At 39.7% G+C, this 26,308-nt stretch overlaps 1 protein-coding gene across 2 annotated transcripts in view; it reads left to right on the top strand.

The window, feature by feature from the left end:
- Positions 1-19,882, top strand: part of CCDC81 (coiled-coil domain containing 81) — a 70,191-nt gene extending 50,309 nt beyond the window's left edge. Inside the window, exons 9-17 of one of the 2 annotated variants that reach the window (XM_064576808.1) lie at positions 870-993; positions 3,873-3,966; positions 4,387-4,533; positions 5,410-5,514; positions 7,966-8,138; positions 9,342-9,420; positions 9,553-9,860; positions 18,338-18,463; positions 19,385-19,882. In XM_064576808.1, coding sequence (XP_064432878.1) covers positions 870-993; positions 3,873-3,966; positions 4,387-4,533; positions 5,410-5,514; positions 7,966-8,138; positions 9,342-9,420; positions 9,553-9,860; positions 18,338-18,463; positions 19,385-19,526 — 1,298 coding nt within the window. In that variant the 3' untranslated portion in view covers positions 19,527-19,882. The remainder of the gene's footprint in view (positions 1-869; positions 994-3,872; positions 3,967-4,386; positions 4,534-5,409; positions 5,515-7,965; positions 8,139-9,341; positions 9,421-9,552; positions 9,861-18,337; positions 18,464-19,384) is intronic. The other variant, XM_054512164.1, reaches the window with a different exon arrangement.
- The last annotated feature ends 6,426 nt before the right edge of the window (positions 19,883-26,308 follow it).

Here is a 26,308-nt window from a genome sequence, read left to right as displayed (position 1 = left end):
ATTTGGGATATAGACATTTTTCATCATTGTCCTGAGTTGCTATTTATGCAGTGTATGTAAAGCACTTAGCATGGTTGACATGTAATAAGACCTCCACAAATGAGAGCTCTCATGTTTTTTCTTTATATCTTATTTTTCTATCCAGCTATAGATCTTCCCCAGTTTAATGAGGTGGTTATGTCCAGATTAACCCATTATAAGTTGAAACTATCATATTAATACACATAACCTACTGAATAGTATAGCTAGCCTATCTTAAATGTGCCATCTAGCCTACAGTTGGGCAAAATCACCCAACACAAAGCCTATTTTATAAAGTATTGAATATCTCATGTAATTTATTGACCACTGAAAGTGAAAAACAGACTGGTTGTCTGGGTACAGAATAGTTGTAAATGCATTGCTTGTTTACTCTTGTGATCGTGTGGCTGACTAGCAGCTGCAGCTTGCTGTGTTGCCCAGCATCCCAAGGGAGTATTGTGCCACATATCACTAGTCTGGGAAAAAATCACAGTTCAAAATTCAAAGTACAGTTTCTATTGGATGCATATCACTTTTGCACCAACATAAAGTCAAAAAAATCATAACTCAAACCCCATCGTTAAGGGAACTGTCTGTATATCTATTGAAAGATCCTTAATGGCAAAGACTTGCCTCTTTGCATTTTCTAAAGTGACCAGCCAGTGCTTTGCATGTAAGAAGTACACAGCAAAAATAATTGTTTTAACTACACTAGGGCAAGGGACAATAATTTAAGATGTTTCTTATATAAAAATTTTTCCTGGTAAAATAATGAGTTTTAAAAATCAGTTAAGTATAAAACCACCCATTTAAAGTTGGAAGAAAACTTGGTTTCATTCATTCTACAGAGATCTTATCACCTAAGAGACTTCGAGATAAACAAGCTATCTCCTCTCCCAAAATGACAAGCATCAACTTGCTGAGTAAGTTAGAGCAGAATGGGAGTAGCTGGAAGATTATGAACCCTGAAAGGTAATGAATTGGTATTTTATCTGTTGTATGTTACTAAATGTATTTTTGAGTTATATCTTGATGCAGGGAATTTAAATGAGTGTCCATTCATTTCTTCTTCCGGTAGTCTTGATTACATTCTACCTGTTAGGTGATTGGGATAATAAATTCAGTCAGGGCTCACAATCTAGTGGGAAAGCCAGATATACATAGAGTGATGAACCATGATTCAGTAGGATACATGCTATGACAGAGGTGCAAACAAAATAGCACAGAGAAGGGAACATCTAAATCTCTGTGGTTTTGGGAAAACTTCCCTTGTTGTTTTCTCTTTCCTTTTCTTTTTTTTTTTAAAGATTTTATTTATTTATTTGTCAGAGTGGGAGAGCAAGAGAGAGAGAACACGAGAGAGTGCACAAGCCGGGGGAGAAGAGGGAGAGGGAGAAGCAGACTCCCCACTGAGCAAGGATGTAGGGCTCCATCCCAGGACCCTGGGATCATGGCCTGAGCTGAACGCAGACACTTAACCGACTGAGCCACCCAGGCAACCCCCTTCTTGTTTTCTGAGATCCCCTTTGTTGTTTTCTGAGATCCCCCTTGTTGTTTTTTGAGTGCTTGGATATTACAATATGACACAGTTTCATATTTAGATCAAATTAGCTTTGCTAAACATGGTTGGCACTTAATAAATGTTCTTTGAATGAATGGATATATTACACGTCATGGCCATGTCTTCTAACAATGTTGTGTCAAAAGATTTCTGTTTTCTTTTTTTCTCTTTGAGTAGGACACTTTTTAAGACCTCCAATCAGTCAACTGTATGCAAGTATTTATTGAGCATCTACTATGTACTTTGCACTGTGCTATCAACTTTGAATTTATTAATGTGTCACAATGTACCAGCTATCATATGTGTGATTTATGCACTTTCTGGGATACTAAGGTCATGTTCAAAACCCTAGGCACACTTGTTTTAAGTAATCTCACCATTATGAAAGAGAATTGAGAATTGAATGTCTTGTTCTTTGGAATTTAGTTTAGTCCGACAGACACTGAGCACCACTGCGTGTCCAGCATTATTCTAGACACTGAAGATACAGAACTCTACAACGTATAAAAGACATATAAACTTGCTTTCAAACAAGAGTCTTTTAGGGAGACTGATGCTAAAGAAGTAACACACATGACAAAGACAAAAGAAAGTACAGAAACTGCAAAGAGGAGGGAGTAATTAATTGTTAGGGATTATTAGTGAAGGCTTCCTATTGGTATGGACCAAAAAATGGTTTTTGTGCTGATTACTAAAGTAATACATGTTTATCACAGAAATTTTTTAAAAATGAGAAAAGCAAGAGATCAAAAAAATCAGTCATAACCCCATAGAGGAAACTTTCTGCTAACATTATGGTGTATATTCTTCGGTTTCATGCATATACAATATATACATGTACTTATATTTGAAACCTATACACACATTTTAAGTACAGCTGAGATCATATCATATGAAGCTTTGTTATACTCAACAATAAGTGGTAAATATTTTCCCATGGCTTTAAACATCTCAGGACATAAATAACTGCACATCATTTCATGAATTTAACTTTTTGTCTGACCAATCTGCTTGTGTATATTTAGATGATTTTTAGTTTTTTAAATATTATAAATGATACTGTTATACTGATACACATAAGTCTCTGCACACATTTGAATATTCTATAGGATAAAAACTTTAATGTAAAATTTTCAAGATAAGAGATGAGCCCATTTTTCATGTCTTTGATATATGTTACCAATTATTCTCAGGAAGGTTGTATCCAATTATCTTCCCAGTAGCAGGGATGTGAGGGAGTGCTATCTTCTCCAGAGTTTTGTTAATACTGGACATTGTACCCTCCGATGGATTCCCACTCTTATCCAGGGTAAAAGCCAAAATCCTTGCCATGGCCTTCAAGATCCTGCCTGATCTCTGATCTCTCTCCTGCTTTTTGTCCACGATCTCATCTCCCTCTGGCCACACTGAGCACAGGCACACTCCCACATCAAGGACTTTGCACTCATTCACTCTGCCGGGAATACTTTTCCCATCAGATAATCTGATTATTATTTCTCCCTCACCTTATTCAAATGTCACCTTCTTGGTGGAACTTTCCTGGGCATTCTGCTTATGGTTTAATACTCCATCCCTCCAGCACTGTAAGGCATTTATCACCATCACACATACTACTGAATTCATTCATTTATCTTGTTTATTAACTGGCTGTCAGATCCTATCAGAATGTTAATTTCATTAGGACCAGGATTTCTTTTTCTTTCTTTCTTTCTTTCTTTCTTTCTTTTTAAAGATTTTATTTATTTATTTGATAGAGAGAGACACAGCGAGAGAGGGAACACAAGCAGGGGGAGTGGAAGAGGGAGAGCAGGCTTCCCGCCGAGCAGGGAGCCTGATGCGGGGCTCGATCCCAGGATCCTGGGATCATGACCTGAGCCGAAGGCAGACGCTTAATGACTGAGCCACCCAGGCGCCCCAATTTCTTTCTTTTTTTGTATGTTTTGTTCTTCACTGCATCTCCCATGCCTAAAACAGTGCATGTAGTAAGCACAAAACATTTTATAGAATGAATAAATTTTATCCCAGTTTCACAGAATTGGTAACTGAGACTTTGCAAGATGACCCAGCTTGCCTAATGGCAGTCAGCTTGTAAGCAAAAAAGCTGGATTTCAAACCCAAGTTTATTTGATACGAAGCATCGTTCTTAACCTCTATACATATAGATTCTCTGGAAAGAAAAAAAAAATACCACTAAGATTTTTCTTTCTCTTATATTTATACCTGTCTGTAAAATTATCATTGCTCATGTCAGACTGTTTAAACATTAATTAATGTTGCACTGTTTTTATAGCTTATCATCTCCAGGTTGTTTGAAAAATGACAGTGAAATGAAGCCTAAACTTTCTCCAGTCCCCACTTGCCAGGATCATAATAAGGCAGGACAGGTACAGTGTCTTCAAACAAACAAAATCCAATCAGAATCTTCCTCTGACTTCTGTTTCTCAATGAGAGTTATGGGAATTGCTCTTTTTTCATTGTATAGATATGGCTTATGTACTCAGGACCCAAAATTGGACTGTGATAAATCTATCTACTAGTCAAAATCTGCTAGGGTTAACAGAAGTAGGGTTGGGATATCTTTCTAATTTTCAGTTGCTACAAATACTTCTGATCAAATGAGAATTCAGCAAATCCTCTTGAATATTTGTGGGGCCCACTCTACAAATCTCATTTTGCTAATTGTCATTAATACATCCTTCTATAAAGTATATTGCTTGACATACTCAATCTTTGGAGAGCTTGTGAAGGGATTGTGAAGGAAAAAAGTAAAAGGCAATAATTTGTCTTCAAACCTGGTGTTGTAGGAAATGTGTTATGTGTGTTTGCAACGAGCACAGCGCAATTCCCCATTGTACTACAGTGAGGAGAGGAAGAGGAGAGAGATAGAAGATGAGCAACTCATTCAGCAGTATGAAATCCTGAAGGATCAAGAGGCTCTCTTAAAACACCAGGTAGTTCAATACCTCGATTAAAGAGTGCTTAACATGGGACAGTAGAACATGATTATAAAGTGCCATTTAAAATGCTCCATTAGGCACCTGGGTGGCTCAGTTGATTGAGTGTCTGACTCTTGATTTCAGCTCAGGTCTTGATCTCAGCATTGTGAATTCAAGCCCCATATTGGGCTCCAAGCTGGGCATGGAGCCTACTTAAAAACAAACAAATGAACAAACAAACAAACAAATAAAAAAACCCTTAAATATGTCTGTACTGTAACATATTTAATCATTTACTTACTGCTGGATTAAAACTTAGGTTGTATCCAGTTTTCACTAATAATGAGCAACACTGGGATGAACATCCAAGCAGCTGAATGTTTGCACCTGTCGCTGATTTCTCCCTCTCCCCCACCCCCAAGGATTGTATTTTAAAGGTAGAATTCCTGGATTTATGTGGTTTTATTTGTGCTTTCTAATAAGATATAATCAAAAAAAAAATCAAAAAAAAAAAAAGATATAATCAAGGCTTTCCCTTTAAATTCATGACCTATCTAAGCAAGCAAAGAGAGAATGGTATGTTCACATTTGCTCTATCCAGATTTCTGTGGTCTCCAATAATTGACTCCACTGCTCTTTCTTGCGTTTGTGATATCGGGTAACTACTTATGAAATCTTCCATTGCCTCTTACGATTCCCATAGAGGTGCTGCCTAAAGCTCCAAAACAGGAAATAAAAAAACCTTCCCCAACCCACTTTTATAAATCTATGAAGACATCAGAGAGTACCATTGCCTCCAAAAGGCAAGTCTCTACCTTGGTTGGATTATTATAATGTAATAGAATTAAAATTTTAAAGGCTCTATGTCAATATGTGATTTTTTTTTCAAAGATGAGAAGTCTGGCTAATAGAGAACAAAATCAGAAAAATGCTGCCTACAATCTTGGAGTTGCTGAAGCTATAAGAATCCACAAGAATGAGAAACCTGAATTTTATGTGAGTCTTTCCAAAATTTCTATTGCCAATACCTGCCCCATCTGTGAATATATGGATCCATTCTCTGTACTGCAGGCTGTGCCATTGTTTAAGAGGTGAAATGTGGGTTGTATAAGGTTGAAGCCTTGTTCTGGGTCAGGAGTTGTCCAGCATCTGTGTCCAAAGTCTTCACATTTACAATACAATCCCTATTAGATACTATGGCACTTGTTAATGATAGTAACTCTCAGCCAGGTCCTGGGGTGGGTGGTGGGGGGCAGTGTACTAAAGTAATGCCCCAGGAACCACAGATCTGCAGAGCCATCATTACCTGGGAACTTGCTGGAAAGGCAGAATCTAGGGCCCCATCCCTCCAGAGTGGGAATCTACATTTGAGTAAGATCCTCCTGAGATTTGTAGGTGCACTGAAGTTTGAACAGCCCAGCTGCTTAGATAGAGGTGAGCCATCTGCTTCACCACGGATTTAATGTTTTCAGTCACTGTGTGCCTACCTTTAATTTGTCTGAACCTTTCTCCCTTCACACCACTATCTAGGTGGTCTGACACTCTGGACATAACTCTAATAAAATACACTTTCTTTCTTTATCACCAAACATCTATTGAAATCCTATGTGCTGGCCACCGTGTTCGTGGCTAGGAATACAAAGATGAATAAGGCAAGGTCCCTCTTGAAAGAAGTCTTAGGCTACTGGAGGAGACAGGTTTAAAATCCTGAGTGTGGTATAATGAATGTTATGATAAATCTTTGAAGAGGGCAGTGTCTGAGCAAAGAGTCACTTGACCAGACCAGAGATCTGGGGAGACTTCCTTGTATACACCAGTTAGGTAAAGGAGGGAATGGAAGGAGAACCTTCCAGGCAAGGGTGTCAGGGAGGGAGGGAGGAGACATGATACTTTTGAGATTTAGGCCTGATTCTTTTCTCTTCTTACATAAAAGTTCCAGACTATGTTTATTACTGCCTACTTTGTGTATCCTCTTTGATATATCTGCAGATATCTTAAAAAGACCAAAACAGAACTTTTGATCCCTCTCCTCACCTGTTCTTCTCTTAGCCTCCCCATTTCAGTAAGTGGCATCACCAGGCAGACAGTTGCACAAACCCAAACCAAGGAGTGATCCCAGATTGCTCCTCCTCTGTCTCCCCCATCCAACCATCCTCAAGCACAGTTGCCTTTACCGCCCAAATGTACCCAATCTTTTCACATCCCTTCATCTTCAATGCTACCACCCTAGAACAAACCATATCATAAAGCTCAGCTTCTGAAATACTTCCCTAATTAGGTTTGCTGCTTGCCTTCTTCCCCTTTACAGTCTATTCTCCACATCGCAGTCAAGTGATCTTTTAAAACTTAACCCAAACATATCATTCTCCTGTTTAACTGACTGAGCCACCCAGGTGCCCTATCATTCTCCTGTTTAAAACCTGTAATGGGGGGCGCCTGAGTTGCTTAGTCGTTAAGTGTCTGCCTTCGGCTCAGCTCATGATCCCAGGGTCCTGGGATCGAGCCCTGCATCGGGCTCCCTGCTCGGCGGGGAGCCTGCTTCTCCCTCACACTCCCCCTGCTTGTGTTCCCTCTCTTGCTGTCTCTCTCTCTCTCTGTCAAATAAATAAATAAAATCTTAAAAAAAAAAAAAACTAAAACCTCTAGTGGTCTCCCACTGAGTTAAAATAAAATCTAAACTCTTATCTTGACCTATGAGGTCTATATGGCCCTGCCTTCCTCTTTGAGCTTACCTGCTACTTTCCCCTTGCTCATTGTGCTTCAGCCATGTAGACCTTCTTTCTGCTCATTAAACATGCCTAACTTGTTTTCATTTAGTGCCTCTGCACTTTCTGTTCCTTCTGTACGGGACACAGATTACCTGATACTTGCAGTGGAGGTGATTCAGTCAACTTTACTGAAAAGCCTTCCCTAATAACCAACCACTTTAGCTCTGTTCCCACCCATTTGCTATGATAAAGACTTCATAGCACTTGATCACTACCTTAAATTATCTGATGTATGTTCACTTGTTCCCTGTCTCCTGTACCAGAAGGCAGGCTCCATGAACCAGGCTCTCTGCAGATCTCTGTCTGTGTCTAGAATGGCCAGGCCCAGAGTGGGTATTCAGTTCTCCCTCTTCCCACATCTGCTCAGTCCTTGCTCATGCTTTTGCACTCACTTAGAACTCCTTCCTTCCATCTGTGTGTGGTGCTAGCTCAGGACCTCCTCCATGACATTCTTTTTCATCTTTCTCTTAGATATGGGGTTTTGTCTGTTCTGCTCAGATTCATCCTTGAGCACACTCCCATTATTCCGTGGGTTGTCTCAACACTAGCTGGTCAGTGTGTTGAGGACTGGGCAAATACTATAAATTAATAATTGATTTTAGTGTTCTGAATTACCACTTTTATTCTTTGTTCTTTTTGGTATTTTAAAGTAAAATGCATTGCTTCTTCTTCCTTCCAGAAATCTTTCCTGTTTGATAAACGGCCACTCAGTCCTGAGATTAATGCTTTTAAACAAGAAGAATATTCCCAAAGTCTCCTGAAACAAATGGATAACAGACGGGAAAAGGAAATAAAGCAAAGACAAAACAGAGAGTTGATGGACCGCCTAGAACAAGTGCAACTCACAGAGGAGTGAGTCTAGCTGACAGGCCCTGAAAAATGGGTTCAGAATTTTCATGTGAAGCTTATTTCCATGTGGGATTGATTAGCACAGCTGTAACCAACTGAGCAAACCAACCCAGCTAGCCACCAGTACCACAGCATGACATTTCATTAGAAAAATGAAAAAGCTGTTATTATTATGACCGTTAGAGTAATGATTAGCAATCTATAATTAATGATAGAGTATCACTTTGTATTGTTTTGTGATCACTAATACTGGCAGATGGAGGAAGGGACTTGTCTTGAATAAGCAGCATTCTCAGCTATTCCCAGTTGATCTCAAAGCAAAGCTGGGGTTTTGTTGTAAGTAGGGGTGTCCCACGGAAGCCAGGGGCAGGAGTGTATGGGGGACAAAGAGGACTAGAACCAGGGACTAAAAAGTCATGTAAGAAATGCTTTCCTTCTGCTCACACCCACAGCTCCTTGGTTGACATCATTTTTTTTCCAGCTCAAACTTGGATGAATGTTAGTCTCAATTACAAATTTTCAAGAATGAGAATCTGATTGGTCTTGCTTGGGTTGTCTGAGGCCTGGGATAGGGTCAGAGTTCAAACATGCCTAAGGGGGTCACACTTCTACTATTGAGGTCAGGAGAGCAATTAAAGAGGCTACTGTAGTGGGAGAGAGACTCCTAAAACAAATAGTAAGCTAGTTTTTGTGACCAAAAGATTATTTTTCTATAAAATATATATGTTCCATTATACTTGCTTTATGGATCATGTGGGTTTCCTGTGGGTTGCAAATAGCAGAATCATAATTTATAATAGGAAAGATCACTTTTCTTAAAAAGGAATCTTATGGTGAATCATTTTATAGAATGAATAGACATTTCCTGCTTTCCTGTCTAGATTTTTTTTTTTTAAAACACGAGGGGTGGAGGAGTACCTGTTTTAGTTGTAGTGAATTTGGACAAAATGGTCAATCCCTTGCTCACATCTGTCCTGTCTGTCCTGTATTCAACACATTGTCCACTAGCCTATGGATCTGTTACTCCTTTCTTCATTTCTTTGCTCCTTCCTTTAAAATGAAAGCTCTAGAAGGAAGTATCACTTTTTATTTACCAGTATCTCACTCCTATTGATGCTTAGGAAATAGGTTTTAGTGATGTTATAGTCTCTATTACCAGAGACAGTAACATACTGTGCCCCCCCTTCTCTTATTCTTAACTGCCAGACTTGCTGCACAAAGAGCCCAGTATATAAAAGATAAGATGGAAGAAACACAGTGTTATAAGAGAGCTTTGGATGCGCAGGTAAGTGCATTTTTTTATTTTTAAAATTATGCAGTGCTTCATTAGCATTCTAAAAATATGTATAAGAACTGTCATGAGTAGCCTTATGTGTTACCCATTTGGCGGTTTGGGGGCCCTGTTCTTTCCTCGAAGGGATTGGTGTTTTACTGTGCTGCGGTGTCGTGCGTACTTTTTTGCCTGCTAGAATTCTGGTCTGCACGATGTGTGTCCCTGTTTCAGATGAAGAACAAACCCCTGCAACTGCCCATGTTTGAGCCAGACTCTTGTGAGCCCATCTTTGGTAAGGATGAGGGTGAGCTGATGGTGGAAAAGCACAAGCGAGAACAGAATTACATGAAGCACCAGCTGGAGGCCGCTGCCAGACACAAGAGGAGAACCATCCTGCAGCAGCTGGTGGAACAGAAGCGGGACTTGCAGATGCTTCGGAGGACACAAAAAGAGTAAGAGACCCCAGATCTTTCTTCCTCCTCCTCCTCTCCTCCTCTCTTGCTCCCCTCTCCAACTTCCCATTTTCTCTCTTTCTCCTACAACAGCACAGAAGCAATAATAATAGTGAGCACAGTGAGGAGTAACTGTGTGCAAAATATTGTTCTAAGCTTACCAAATCCTTCATCTTATTTTGTCCTTACAGTTCACCCTATGAAGAAAAGTTATTGATTAAAAAAAAACCCCAACCAACCAGACCTGATCCTACCTCTCCCTCCAGTTACCTCTCCATATTTTTCCTTCCCTTTACAGTACAACTTCTTAAAGAGGTGTCCAGATCCATACTATCCATTGGAAATACAGTGTGAGCCACAACTGTGGTGAGCCACAAGCCAGGGTGGGGGGGAGTGGGGAGGCAGAGGGAGAAGGAGAAGCAGGCTTCCCACTGAGCAGGGAGTCCGATGCAGGGCTCGAACCCAGGACCCTGGGATCATGACCTGAACTGAAGGCAGACACTTAACTGGCTGAGTCACCCAGGTGCCCCTCAATAGACACCGACATGAAACTTGAGCTCCTTCTCAACTTCCAATAAGCCCCCTTCCTTCAAAGAACTGTTAATGTAGTGAGCGGTACTTATCATGGCCGGCAAGGGGGTGGTGAAGGTGGCAGGGTGCAGGGCAGGACTGGATGCTATATCAGTGCAAATATCTTTAAATTCAAACACCAGACACCCAGTTTCTTTCTTTCTTTTTGATTTGATGAGTTTATACATTATACTATGTTCACCACAAGTGTAGCGACCATCTGTCCTGTTACATTGCTCTTACGGTATCATTGACCGTATTCCTTATGCTGTGCCTTATTGCCATGACTTATTCGTTCCATAACTGGAAGCCTATATGTCCCACTCCCCTTCACCCATTTTCCCTGACCCTCCATGCCCCTCCCTTCTGGCAACCTTTCAGTTTGTTCTCTGTTGATTCTGCTTTTTGTTTATTTGGTTTTTTTAAGATTCATGTGGTATTTGTCTTTCTCAATCTCACTTATTATTTCACTTAGCATAAAACCGTTTAGGTCCATCCATGTCTCAAATGACATGCTTTTGTCCTTTTTTATGGCACTGTAATATTCCATGGTGTGCATGCATGTGCGTGTGTGTGTGTGTATATGTTTGTGTGTATGTATATATACATATGGATATATATATACTACGTTTTTCTTATCCATTTGTCTATTGATAGATACTTAGATTGCTTCCATATCTTGGCTATTGTAAACAGTGCTGCAATAAATGTAGCAGTGCAGATATCTTTTTGAATTAGTGTTTTCATTTTCTTTGGGTAAATACCCAAAGGTAGAATTATTGGATCATATGGTAGTTCTATTTTTAATTTTTCGAGGAACCTCCATACTTTTTCCATAGTGGCTGCACAAATTTCCATTCTTACCTACACTGCACAAAGTGTTCCTTTTTATCCACATCCTCGCCAACACTTGTTTCTTGTCATTTTGATTTTAGTCATTCTAACTGGTGTAAAGTGATATCTCATTGTGGTTTGATTTTCATTTCTCTGATGATGAGTGATGTTAAACTCTGTCATTCCCAAGCTGTATGACCTGAGCCAAAACACACGTGGGGTCTTTGAGCCCTCATTTCCTCACATGAAAAGTAAGGATAACATACCCCCTTACCTATCCTTACTCTGAGAAGGATGTGAGAGTATGTATTTGAGAATACTTTTGGAAATTGCAGAGCTCTGAACAAATACGAACTGTGGTCTTGGTTATCTCTCTTGTTGAGCTCTGGTCACAGACCCCCCCTTTTCTGTATGGGTCAGATCCTTCTCTTCCATTTCTATATCCTTTCCTACTTATTCCAGATTCTCTTACTTATCTTCTCTCTCTTTTTTAAAAAAGATTTTATTTATTTGACAGAGAGATAGAGAGAGCCAGAGAGCACAAGTGGGGGGTGTTGGGAAGCAGAGGCAGAGGGAGAAGGAGAAGCAGGCTTCCTGCTAAGCAAAGAGCCCAATGTAGGGCTCCATCCCAGGATCCTGGGATCATGACCTAAGCCGAAGGCAGATGCTTAATGTGCTGAGCCACCCAGGCGCCCCTCTTACTGATCTTCTCTTTTCCAACTTCCCCGTCTCTAGTCCATCTCAAGATGTCATCTTAGGTCCTCCTGTGGCAAGTAGAGGGTCACTTTCAGAGGGGATAATTGGGTCAGTGTGATCTAAACAGGCCTGATAAAGTATTCTTTTTCTTTAAATTTTTCTGCTTTTGTTTATAAAAAATAGAACAATTCATGTTCATTGAAATAAGTCAATTGGTGGAGACATTAAAAAAAGGTTAATAATCTCCCCCAGCCTTCTATATTTTTTCCCACTTTTTACAAATATATTCAAACAATATCCACATATATATTTTCCTTCTACTTTTGTAAATGAAAATAAGACCTATGAGATCGTATACATTACTCTGCAGCCCAGTCTTTCTTTAACCTAATAATGCATCATTAATTTATATTTAGGTCAGTACATAGAAACAAAATTCATTCTTTAATGACAGCATAATATCTACAACATAGATTACTATAATTTAACTTTTGCACTATTGATAAAGATTCACTCTGTTTCCAGATGGTTTGCTATTACAACGATTTTTGCATTAAACATTTTTAATATATATCTTTATACTGGTTCTTTTGTTTCTGTTGGATAAAATCCTAAAAGTGGAGCTGCTGGATCAAGCGTATGACACATTTTAAATATTACCAGATACCAGCAGGTTGCTTCCTAAAAATGTATGGCAATTTGCTTCCACCAGCAGTCGTGTGAGAATCCTTGTGGTCTCCCCCGTAGCCCCAGTTCATTTTCTCACTTGCTTGGCATCTAAATTAAACTGACTTATAAAACTCCCCTTTTACAAAGAATACAACAGTAGCCAAAAAGCATTTGAAAAGGTGCTCAACATTACTAAGCATTAGGGAAATGCACATCAAAACCAGAGTGAGGGGGTGCCTGGGTGGCTCAGTTGTTGGGCATCTGCCTTTGGCTCAGGTCATGATCCCAGGGTCCTGGGATCGAGCCCCACATCTGGCTCCCTGCTCTGCGGGAAGCCTGCTTCTCCCTCTCCCTCTGCCCCTGCTTGTGTTCCCTCTCTCGCTGTGTCTCTCTCTCTGTCAAATAAATAAATAAAATCTTAAAAAAAAAAAAAAAAAAAACCAAACCAGAGTGAGGTAGCTCCAGGCTAACAAATGGCCTCCATACTCTGCAACGTGCTGTTTGGAATAGACGCCATTTAGCATTTAACTAGATTTTGTCTCTTCCAGGCAAGAAGTAGTTCATGTTTTATTTAATTTTGCTTATCTGAACCTAAGAGACAGGGATTCTCCACTCCAGTGAATAAAGGTAGCCAAGTAGGATGGCGAGATTGCAAATGTCTCTGTGGTTTATATCACACAATTTAATAACTTAACTCTAATCACATATCTATCCTGGAATGCCAAGTCTATGGCAGTCTGAATGAAGTAAGCAGTTAGCAAACTGTTCACTCTTCCCCCTGCAACTCATTTATATAGATGTAGGAAAACATCTTTTACTGTTTGAAATGTATATATCACTGTAACATAGACAGTTAAGATGGCTATCTTTTCTTCCCCATAGGGTTTTATGAAAAGAAAACATATGTTTGAGGAACAGTGCCATAAGGTTTCACAAGTGCAAAGATAAAATGTGCTCTCATTTATCTTGTATTATAATATCTGTGCAATGTCCAAATCAAGAATAATTAAAGATTTTTCTTATACCACATGTGCCATGAAACATTTAATAAGTACTTCTTTTAGACTATTCAAAAAATTAGAAAGGAAGAAAACCGTCTATTCACTGGTAGACAAAACCATTAAGATGCAATTATGTTGTAAAAGGGAAAGAGAAAGAAAAGCAAAAACAAAAAAAAAAAGAAGAAAAGAAAAAAGAGAGAAAGATACTACCTCATACCAGTTAGGATGGCTACTATCAAAAAACCAGAAAATAATAGGTGTTGGTGAGGATGTAGAGAAATAAAAATCCTGTGCACTGTTGGTAGGAATGTAAAATAGTGCGGCCACTGTGGAAAACAACATGGCAATTCATCAAAAAATTAAAAATAGAATTACCATATGATTCACTAATTCCACTTCTATGTATATATCCAAAAGATTTGAAAGCAGGATCTTTTTTTTTTTTAACTAAAAAGTTCTTACTTTATTTTATTTTATTGTCATTTCAGTGTAGTTAACATACAGTATTATATTAGTTTCAGGTGTACAATGTAGTGATTCAAGATTCTATGCATTACTCAGTGCTTATCAAGATACCCTTTACCTATTTCACTCATCCCCCACCTCCCTCCCTCTGGTAACCATCTGTTTGTTCTCTGTAGCTAAGAGTCTATTCTTAGTTTATTTTGGTTTGTCTTTTTTCCCCTCTTTGTTCATTTGTTTTGTTTCTTAAATTCCACATACGACTGAAATCATCTGGTATTTGTCTTTCTCTGACTGGCTTATTTTGCTTAGCATTATACTCTCTAGCTCCATCCATGTTGTTACAAAGGGCATGACTTCATTTTTTTTTATGGCTGAATAATATCCATTGTGAGGGTGTATATATATATATGAAAATGTGGTATCTTCTATATATATACCACATCTTCTTTATCCATTCATCTATCAATGGACACTTGGGGTGTTTCTATAATTTGGCTATTGTAATAACACTGCAGTAAACACAGGGGTGCATATATCCCTTCAAAGTAGTGTTTTTGTTTTCTTTGGGTAAATACCCAGTAATGCAATTACTGGATTGTAGGGTAGTTCTATTTTTAATTTTTTGAGGAACCTTCATATTGTTTTCCACAGTGGCTGCACCAGTTTGCATTCCCACCAACAGTGCACAAGGGTTCCTTTTTATCTACCTCCTCACCAACACTTGTTGTTTCTTGTGTTTTTGACTTTTAGCCATTCTGACAGGTGTGAGGTGATATCTCATTGTGATTTTGATTTGCATTTCCCTGATAATGAGTGATGTTGAGCATCTTTTCATGTGTCTGTTGGCCATCTGTATGTCTTCTTTGGAGAAATGTCTGTTCATGTCTTTTGCCCATTTTTTTACTTGGATTATTTGTTTTTTTGGTGTTGAGTTGTATAAGTTCTCTCTCTATATTTTATTTTGATGTAGTCCCAATAGTTTAATTTTGCTTTTGTTTCCCTTGCCTCAGGAGATATATCTAGAAAGATGTCATAGCCAATGTCAGACAATTACTGCCTGTGCTCTCTTCTAGAATTTTATGGTTTCAAGTCTCACATTTAGGTCTTTAATCCATTTGCAGTTTATTTTTGTGTATGGTATACAAAAGTGGTCCAGTTTCATTCTTTTGCATTTTGTTGTCCAGTTTTCCCAACACCATTTGTTGAAGAGACTATCTTTTTCCCATTGGATATTCTTTCCTGCTTTGTCAAAGATTAATTGACCATATAGTTATGGGTTTATTTCTAGGCTCTCTATTCTTTTTCACTGATCTATCTATGTGTCTATGCTTGTGCTAGTACCATACTGTTTTGATCACTACATCTTTGTAATATAACTTGAAGTCTAAAATTGTGACATCTCCAGCTTTGTTTTTCTTTTTCCAGATTGCTTTGGCCATTCAGAGTCTTTTGTGGTTTCCATACAAATTTTAGCATTGTTTGTTCTGGTTCTGTGAAAAATGCTGTTGGTATTTTGATAGGGATTGCATTAAATCTGTAGATTGATTTGCGTAGCATGGACATTTAAACAATGTTTGTTTTTCCAATCCATGAGCATGGACTATCTTTCCATTTGTTTGTGTTCAATCTCTTTCATTCTTTTTTTAAAAGATTTTATTTATTTGAGAGAGAGAGGGCATGAGTGGGAGGGGGCAAAGGGAGAGAGAGAAGCAGGCTCCCCACTAAGCAGGGTCCATGCCAGGACCCTAAAATCATGACCTGAGCTGAAGACAGACACTTAACCAACTGAGCCACCCTGGAGCCCCTGTGTTCAATGTCTTTCGTCAGTGTTTTATAGTTTTCATAGTACAGATCTTCCACCTCCTTCATTGTTTATTCCTAGGTATTTTATTCTTTTTGGTGCAATTGAAAATGGGATTGTTTCCGTTTTCTTTTTTTAAAGTAGGCTCGGGGCGCCTGGGTGGCTCAGTTGGTTAAGCGACTGCCTTCGGCTCAGGTCATGATCCTGGAGTCCCGGGATCGAGTCCCGCATCAGGCTCCCTGCTCGGCAGGGAGTCTGCTTCTCCCTCTGACCCTCCTCCCTCTCATGCTCTCTGTCTCTCATTCTCTCTCTCTCAAATAAATAAATAAAATCTTTAAAAAAAAAAAAAAGATTTAAAGTAGGCTCCATGCCCAGTGTGGAGCCCAACATGGGGCTTGAACTCATGACACTGAAATTAAGACCTGAGCTGAGAATAAAAGTGGGACCCTTAACTGACTGAGCCACCCAGGTGCCCCAGTGGGTCTGTTTTCTTAATTTCTCTTTCTGCTGTTTCATTATTAGTGTATAGAAATGGAACAGATTTCTGTACATTGATTTTGTATCCTGAGACCTTACTGAATTCATTGATCAGTTCAGGTAGGGTTTTTTTTTGTTTTGTCTTGTTTTTTTTGGTGGAGTTGAAAGCAGGATTTTGAGATATTTGCCTTCCCATGTTCATAACAGCATTCAGTAGCCAAGAAATGGAAGCTGTCACAGAGGGATGAATAAACAAAATGTGTTATACATATACAATGGAACATTACTCAGCTTTCAGAAAGAAGGAAATTACGACATGCTACAACATGGATGAACCTTGATGACATTATGCTAAGTAAAATAAGCCAGTCATAATAAGACAAATATTGTATGATTCCGTTTCTGTGAGGTATTCAGAGTGGTCAAATTCATGGAAACAAAGTAGAATGGTGACTGCCAGGGGCTAGGGAGAGGGAGGAATGGGGAGTTGTTTAATGAGTATAGAGTTTTAGTTTTGCAAGATGGAAAGAGTTCTAGATATTGGTTGCACAACAATGTAAATCTACTTAACACTATATATCTGTACACTTAGAAATGTTTAAGATGGTCAATTTTATGTTATGTGATTTTTACTTTTTTTTTTTTAGATTTTATTTATTTATTTACTTGAGAGAGAGAGTATGGCGGGGGGAGAGGGGAGGTGCAGAGGGACAAGCAGACTCCCTGCTGAGCAGGGAGCCTGACACTGGGCTCGATCTCAGGACCCTGAGATCATGACCTGAGCCCAAGTCAGGCACTTACCGGACTGAGCCATCCAGGCATCCCTATGTGGTTTTTACTATTAAAAAACACAATGAAAAGGAAAAAAAGGTTATAAGAGATATAGATAGATAGATAGATAGATAGATAGATAGATGTAACAGGTACCATTCAGTCATTGAGCTCCCATTGTGTGATAGGCATTGGCACTTTTTGTATATTATTTCATTTAAACTTTGTAATGACTATACAGTAGCTGAATTGCTGAATCAGTGCTCATTAGAGGAAAATGTGGCCATGCTCTTTTAGGACAAGTGAACCAGCACAGAGTACATTGCTGATTTTTATCAGAGCGTCCTGACACCTAGTGGAGGTTGCTGCCTATAACACAGAGCCCTGCAGAATGGGCTAAATCAATGGTCACATTTAGTGAAGTCCTTTCTAGACCTTAATGAGAACTGAAGGTAAGAGTTTCAGTCTGGCAAGAAATAGACACATATAAATAATTTGAACCAGGTTTAAGATGATTCACAACAGCGGTGGCTGAGCATCTGGAGACCAATAATAGAGACACTTACCATTGGGAATTCTGGGGCATGGTACTTGAGAGAGACACTGCAATCACTTCTTTGATATTGTGACCTTCACCAGTCTCTCTCTCTCTCCCTTTTTTTTAATCTTCTTCACAATGTTAAGTATTTTCTTGATTTCATTTTCCTTTGCCAGTCACTTCTGTTTCTTTTCCCCTCTCTAGCCATTCATTTGTATTCCTGTCTACTTTGTCTTGTACCATGCCTGTAGCAACTCGTGGGCTGATTACTGACAGCTGAGAGACTGGAATAAAAGGAAAGAAACCTAAAGTATAGGAAATCCATTTGAGATGATTCTTCAGTTTAGTTAAATTAGCCTCAAAGGAAGTTAATGGCTTTAAAGGCTGCATTTGTTAACTGGAAAAAGGTTTCAGTTCTGCTAATTTAAACCAGGATTGAAGATGAAAGGTCCTAGACCCATAAACTATTTGAGAGCTATAATGTTTTTAGTGTTTTTCTTTGTTCAGTGTTCATGCCTTTTAGTATATTTCAAAGAGCAGTGAACAAAACCAGAATGTTTCTGTTTAATCTACCATGAGGGGAATGGGGCTCCCAAGGTCGGTGCCTGCCCTTCCCTGTATTGTGAACAGAAGCAGACCATGCTCTTCTCTCCAGGCACTCGGCGGACAGAAATGCTGAGCGTAAGCGGTTGAACAGAGTCAACCAGAGCTTGCAGGAGGAGTGGAAAAGCAGTGCTGCAATGAAGAGGCAGCGGGACCTGGAGGAGAAGGCTTTCGAGCGGTAATTCCCAATTGGAACCTCCAGGGCTTTGCAGAGAAACTCCCTCTGCTCCTCGTGGACTTTCCTGAGATCCTGGCATGGCAGAGAGGTTTCCAGGGCCAACTTCAGGTCTTTGGTTGTGGCTGCCTAGCACTTCTGGTGGAGAAGAGAATTCTGGGTTCAGTAGGAGCTACTGCTGTGCTGTATTAGAAAAGCCTGTTACGGAGATGGGACTGGAGAATGCCTGCTGTATGTTACATACTTGCCATCTCTGCCCCGATCTTTGCCTTCGTGTAGGCTAGCTTTATTGTCATTTTGTGGAGGGTAGGGAGGCATGCGGTGGGAGTGGCAGGGAGGTAGGACTTCTCCTTGGAAATAACTAGTTGGAAATAGGGAGATGGACTTTCCATCTGAACACATCCAAGGCTGACAGAATGGTCATTTAAGGGGGTTGTGTGTAAGATCGGCAACTGGGAAACCGAGATGCCCACGATGGATCCAACCAAGAACATCTTCCTGACATGTATTTGATCCGTGCCCCTGTCCCCAGCTATTGATCAACAATCTAGCATTAGGGAATCTAGTCATGGCTTTGAGAATTAACACTAACTTTGGAGAGGCGGCTCATCTTTTTGTCTTACTTTCGTCATTTGTAAAATGAGGAAAGCAGACACCTGCCCAACTTAAGCTAACAGAGGAGTTTTTGTGATCAAATAAAGAGAGGTTTGGAAGCAGGAGATGCCCCCTTGGCTTGAGCTCTGGGGAGCAGTGTAGGGGGGGACGGCAGGTGGGCCATCGCAGGTCGGTGGTGAGCACCTGGAGGGCAGGGAGCAGGTGTGACTTCTCTTTCCGTCTCTTCTACTGTGCTGGTCTCTAAACTCGGCCCCCAGCGCGGCCTCAGGGAGCGCCTGATGATGACTGCTCGTCCTCCCCTCTCTGCAGGGCATCAGACAAGCTCTTCCTCCTGGACCAGTGTGAGAAGTATCGGCGCTGCAAGCAGTGCCAGAGGCGCACCTCCAGTGTGGGTGAGAGCAACCTGTGGCCCCTCAACAAGTACCTGCATGGCTCCCGGTTGTTCGTATAAAACCCAAAGTTTGGATCCGTGGTTTCCTGGGGAAAATTTGTATCATTTCAATGTTTAGGTACGATGGTGAAACTACCTATTTTTACTTTAAAGGGAAAAAGTTATTGCACTGTTTTGGTGCTTTCAGGAGAGGATTGCTTTTTCACCCCTTAATGCATTCATACAGGCAGGGTCTCCCCTCTGTCTTCCTTCTGCCCCCACAGAACCCTGCTGCCACTGGGGGCTGGGGATGGGGGACCCAGCCTCATTCTGGCTCCCGAGGTGCTGCTGACCCAGCCCTGCCACTCCATGATGTTGTGTAAGAAACTTGGTCTTCATCTGTAATGAACAGTGTCCTAATAAATATTTTCTACATACCTGACTGTGCATCATGGTAAATTTTGCCATCTCTCCCCAGAGAACTGTATATGTGAACATTCCAGAGGTAAATCAGGTTATTTGCCACAAGTGGTCAGAGCAATGCTTTCTGAGTTTTCTAGTTGAAGACACACCTGGGACTTTGTTGGGACCTCAGGGGATCATACTCCCTTGGTGCCCTTCTTTCTTTTTTAAAAGATTTTATTTATTTATTTGAGAGAGAGAGAGTATGAGTGGGGGTGGGGATGGGGGTCGGGTAGGGGTAGAGGGGCAGAGAAAGACGGAGAAGCAGGCTCCCCACTGAGCAGGGAGCCTGATGACAATGTGGGGCTGGATCCTGACCTGAGCCGAAGACAGATGCTTAACTGACTGAGCCCCCCAGCTTGGTGCCCTTCTGGCTAACCATTCCATTATAGGTTTATGTTGGGCTAAGTGTGTGCTGTGAGGGGAGTCTGGCTGGCCTGCCAGGTGCTGCCGTCTTCTCTCATTGCTTCACCAGCATTCATGCTTAAGCTGCATGTGCTGTGGAAGAGGAATAGGTTCCTGCTAAAGGACCGATGTTCAGTTAAGGCAGGAGTGTTCTAAACCAAAAACCTCACTCATTTATCTTCATCCTTTACCTTTCCTCCATCTGCCCTGTCCACTCAGGTAAACCAGTGAACAAAGCTGAGTGAAGTCTAGATTTCTGAAATACAAAAGCTAGGAATACAGTCCCTTAGACTATTCACTTTCTGTCTGCCACATCTTTCTTAGAAAATGGGGGAAAGTATATGTGGTGAGACATCCAAAACATCGTTTATACCACAGGTACAAAATAAGAATGTTTGGAGCCCTGAATAGTTAAGGGGAAGGTATTTAGTCAAATTGATATTAAGCAAATTTTGTTGCTAATGTTGTCTTTGTCTATGGAAACAAATATGCTTACTGGGGACTGGAATTGTCTGGAAACTCTCCCCACAAGCTTCCTACATTGCCACTTCCGTTTTCTCAGAAGATCACTGCGTGCAGGACCAGTCATCACCAACCAATATTTACATATAAATAATTATATGTATGTATTATATGTATTATATGTATTATGTATTATATGTATTACAATATTTACAAAGAAAGAAAGAAAGAAGAATTACTAACTAGTTGCTGCCTCTGTCTTAATTTACTAGTCTGTGGGTAGCCTTTCCCCCATACTTGCCTGACTTGCCTGAAGTCCATACCTGCTACAGCCTTGGAGTACTTCTCTGTCTCAAATATCTAACAAATTACTATAATAGTATTGTATTAATATATTTTAAAATGTATATACTGCCTTGTTAAAGAGAAGAAGACTTTAGGCAATTTTGATAAGTTTACGCTGTAGGAACTGAACTTCTAATTTGTTGCCACTGGTAGTGGGTACTGACTCTTACTGTGTGCCAAGCACGCAGCTAATTTTTGGTGACCTGGAGATTAAGATTCATCAGCCCCTGTCTGCCTTCAGAGCACTTACCGTGCAGTGCAGAGGTGGGATGTGACTTAGACAATCTCCATGTAACAAAGTAAGTACCTAATAGTGCTGTGCATTGGTTGCTATGGAAGAGCAAGGTGGAGCTCTTGTGTCAGTTGAGCCTGGCAAGGAGAGGGAACTCTTTTGGAGGAGATGAGGCCTAAAATGAATTTGTAAGGATAAATAGGAAATAGCTAGGTGAGGAGTGACAAGAGGTCATGGCAAGAGATGTCAAGGCTCTCTGTTCCTGTCTATCAAGACTAAGATGGAGACGTGGTTATATGAGTTAGGTCATGAAACCAAGTATGTTTTTCTATCAACCATTTTAAGAGTCAGCTTGTATTATAGCCCATCATTAACACAACTGATTTCATATAATAAAGACAAGACAGTCTCTTTTTAGAAAAAGTCTTCATAATTTGGTATCTTCTTTACTGATATCAACTGCTCATCTTGTATTAGTCCAACCCTGTTATTAGGCCTGACTCAATCAGAATGTCTTTTCCTAAATCAATTTGAATTACTATTATCAAGTTCTGCCATTCCCATAATTATGGCATTGCCAGACAAGATTAATGTATCAAAAGTTTGTGGACTCTTTTGGGTATCTTATGAAAAATATGAACCTTTTCCTAAAAATATGTCCATTTTCGTCTACAGCATTTTGCATACAATCAGAGGTTTCCTAGACCACCTGGACACAAGTTAAGAACTCTTACTCTGAATAGCTTTCCTTCAGTATCATTACAAGCTCAAGCTATCAAAAGTGAGTTAAGTGAGGACTTTGTTTATTGAAAATGCCCTTTCAGTTTTAGAGAACTATGTCCATTTTTGTCTTTCTCTTTGACTCGTCATGAGAACAGTAAGATGAGAGTTGGGATAGCTATTCGAAAGCACATATTCCAGTATTTTTCAAACCCTCTAAGACTCAGTAAAAGAAATATATTTCATATTGCAACACAGAACTCGTGCTCATATGTATAATTGAGACAAAGGTTTTATAGAGCTATGCTTACCCATCCATCTGCAATACATTCTGATAATTTCTCTTTTATTTCATTAAAAGTTCTGATTAGACTGAACAAAATTGATTTAAAAATCCATTAATGTAAATAGATCGTAATCAGTCTGATAAACACACCTTTAATATAATCCTTCTTCCACTGTGCTCTCATAGTAATGTGTAGTATGCTGGAATTCATTAGTGGTTAAGATGGTATTATAATGGCATTCAGCCTGGAGACTGAGGAATGTGTAGGCCCTATCTTGTCATCATAAGCCAACCTCCTTCTTCTGAGATACCCCAAGAAAAGCAGGTAGCTATTTGCCAGCCCCCCTCCAAAAACAAAAGCTTAGTCCCTGAACTTCTACTTCCAATGCATTTGAGGACCAGAGAGAAAGGAGCCAGAGATAGAACAAGTCAAAACATATGCCCCAATGCCTAGACTGCAGGCTGGGGGAGGCCTTAGAAATTTAAGAAAGAATTACTAACTAGTTGCTGCCTCTGTCTTAATTTACTAGTCTGTGGGTAGAAGAAGAAGTGGACTATACACAGGCAGTCTTGAAGAGCTGTGCAGATTGGACTGTGTACTAAGGTGCCTAGTTCCTGGTTTTCCATTGCTGCTGTAACAGATTACCACAAACCTAGTTGCTTAAAACAATATAAATTTATTCTCTTAACAGCTCTAGAGGTCAGAAATCTGCAGTCTCATTGGGCTAGTCAAAGTGTTGTCAGGGCTGGTTCCTCTGAAGCTCTGAGAGGAGAATCCTTTTCCTTCCTTGCCTTTTCTAGCTTCTAGAGCCCTTTTTTACATTCCTTAACTCACGGCCCTTCCTCATCCTCAAAGCTAGCAGTGTAGCATCTCCAAATCTCTTTCTGCTTCTGTTGTTACACTGCCTTCACTTCTCCTTCAGTCAAATCTCCCCCTGCCTCTCTCTTATCAACACAGTTTTGATTACCTTTAGGGCTTACCTGATACTACAGGATAACTTCCCCATCTCAAGATCCTTAATCACATTTGCAGAATCCTATTTGTCATAGAAGGTGACATGCACATGTTCCAGGGGTTAGGATATGGGTGTTTAGGGGGACCATTATTCAGCCTACCACAGGGTGAATGGGATCTAAAATTCAGCCCAAGCTCCACTCCATGCATCAAGCCCTGCATCAGAGGGCATGCAGTAAGACACTTGCAGCTACTGGTACTTTTCCCTTGGGTCAAGGCTGCATAACTGTGTCTGAGGGCTTTCTTAGGGGTTTGGTTGGGTGTGGTTTTGCAGGATTATGGAAGGATAGGAGGGGGAGAAGGAAGGATATTTTACAATTCATGTGTTAAAAGCTTATTACGGTTTTTGGTTTTTTTTTTTGTAATGTTCTAATCCTATTTTGTAATGTTGTTTTGGTTTTTGCATTTTGTAGAGTCTTAAGTTTTGATATCAGGGTAATGATGACCTTATAAAAAGAGGTGAGAAATGTTCCCTTTTCTTCTATCTTCTGAAAGATACTGTATATAATTGGTATTATTTCTTTTTTACATACTTGGTTGAATTGAGTAATGAAGCCATCCACACCTGGAGTCTTCTTTGCTGGGAGGGTTTAAATGATGAATTCAATTTTGGTAGGTTGCATCATGGACTCTCAGCTGTTGTTGAATTTATGGGCATACAGTTGTTAGTAGTGTTCCCTTATCCTTTTAATGTCTGTGGAGTCTTTAGTGAAATCCCCTCTTTGATTCTCAATATAAGTATTAATTTTTGTTTTTTTTTTCTTGGTCAGTCTGGCTAGAAGTTTTAAAAAATATATATTAGTCTTTCAAAGAACCAGCTTTTGGTTCCATTAATTTACCCTACTTCTTTTTTTTTTTAAAGATTTTATTTATGTGAGAGAGAAAATGAGAGAGAGAGCATGAGAAGGGGGAGGGTCAGAGGGAGAAGCAGACTCCCTGCAGAGCAGGGAGCCTGATGTGGGACTCGATCCTGGGACCCCAGGATCATGACCTGAGCCGAAGGCAGTCGCTTAACCAACTGAACCACCCAGGCGTCCCTACCCTACCTCCTTTTTCTTCTCAATGTGATTAATTTCTACTCTTTATTATTTTCTATCTTTTGCTTGCCTTTGAGTTTGTATCTGTGTCCTAATTTTTGCCTCTTATGAGGACATCAGTTCTACTGGATTAGGGCCCACTCTACTGCCCTCATTTTAACTTAACCTCTTTAAAGGCCCTATGTCTAAAATAGTCACATTCTGAAGCACTGGATGTTAGGACTTCAACATACAAATTTTGGGGAGTTATACTTCAGTCTATAACAGTGTCTATTTTAGTCTTCATTCATCTGAGAGTGTCTTTATTTTGTTATTACACCTGAAGGGCATTTTTGCTGGAAATAGCATTTTGAATGGACTTTATTCTACTGTTTCTGGTTCCATGATTTCTGATGAAAAATTTGGCCTTTTGAAAGAAGGCATCCAAATGGCCAACAGACACATGAAAAGTGCTCAACATCGCTTGGCATCAGGGAAATACGAATCAAACCCACAATGAGATACCACCTCACACCAGTCAGAATGGTGAAAATTAACAAGTTAGGAAACGACAGATGTTGGCGAGGATGTGGAGAAAAGGGAACCCTCCTACACTGTTGGTGGGAATGCAAGCTGGTGCAGCCACTCTGGAAAGCAATATGGAGGTTCCTCAAAAAGTTGAAAATAGAGTTACCCTACAACCCAGCAATTGTACTACTAGGTAATTATCTCAAAGATACAAATGTGGTGATCTGAAGGGGCACCTGCACCCCAATGTTTATAGCAGCAATGTCCACAATAGCCAAACTATGGAAAGAGCCCAGGTGTCTTTGTCAGATGAATGGATAAAGAAGATGTGGTGTATATATATATACAGTGGAATATTATGCAGCCATCTAAAAATGAAATCTTGCCATTTGCAAAAACATGGATGGAACCAGAGGGTATTATGCCAAGCGAAATAAGTCAATCAGAGAAAGACAATTATTATAGGATCTCACTGATAGGTGGAATTTGAGAAATAAGGCAGAGGATCATAGGGGAAGAGAGGAAAAAATGAAACAAGAAGAAACCAGAGAGGGAGACAAACCATAAGAGACTCTTAATCTCAGGAAACAAACTGAGGGTTGCTGGAGTGGAGGGGGATGGGAAGGATGGAGTGGCTGGGTGATTGACACTGGGGAGAGTATGTGTTGTGGTGAGCGCTGTGTATTGCGTAAGACTGATGAATCACAGACCTGTACCCCTGAAACAAATAATACCTTATATGTTAATAAAAAAAATTCAACCTTTTGAATCATTGTCCTTCTATATGTAATGTGTCTTTATCTGGCTGTTTCAAGATTTCTTTATTTTTGGTTTTCAGTAGTTTGATTATGATATATCTTTGGTGTGGTCTGTGGGGTTTACTATGTTTAGTGTTTATTAAATTTCTTGAATTTTAAATTTTGTCTTTTATGAAATTTGGGAAGGTTTTGTCCATTATTCACATATTTGTTCTGCACTTCTCTCCTTTTGAAAATCCAATGAAATGCATGTTAAACCTATTGATATATTCCCACAGGTCTCGAAGGCTTTATTCATTATTACTTTCACTTTTTTCTCTGTTTTTCAGATAGGATAATTTATGTTAATTTGTCTTCAAATTCACGGATTCTTTCCTCCATTGTCTATGTTCTGTTGTTGAACCCAATGAATTTTGCATTATATTTTTTCAGTTCCAAAATTTCCTTTTTTAAATAGTTTCTATTTCTCTCCTGAGAACATCTATCTTTTCATTCATTTCATAGTGTTTACTTTAATCTCAAGGACTATGGTTATATCTACTTTAAGGTCTTTATCTGAGAATTCCAATATTGAGGTGATCATGGGTTGTCATTTGTTGTCTTCTTCCTTGTAAAGAAGTTACATTTTCTTGGT

The sequence above is a fragment of the Mirounga angustirostris genome, unplaced genomic scaffold, assembly GCF_029215605.1.
Source record: "Mirounga angustirostris isolate CCGP_5_RB_7025 unplaced genomic scaffold, mMirAng1.0.hap1 SCAF_13, whole genome shotgun sequence".
Taxonomy (NCBI): Eukaryota; Metazoa; Chordata; class Mammalia; order Carnivora; family Phocidae; genus Mirounga; species Mirounga angustirostris.
Note: the sequence above shows the minus strand (reverse complement) of the source record. Positions and strands in the feature narration are given on the sequence as shown.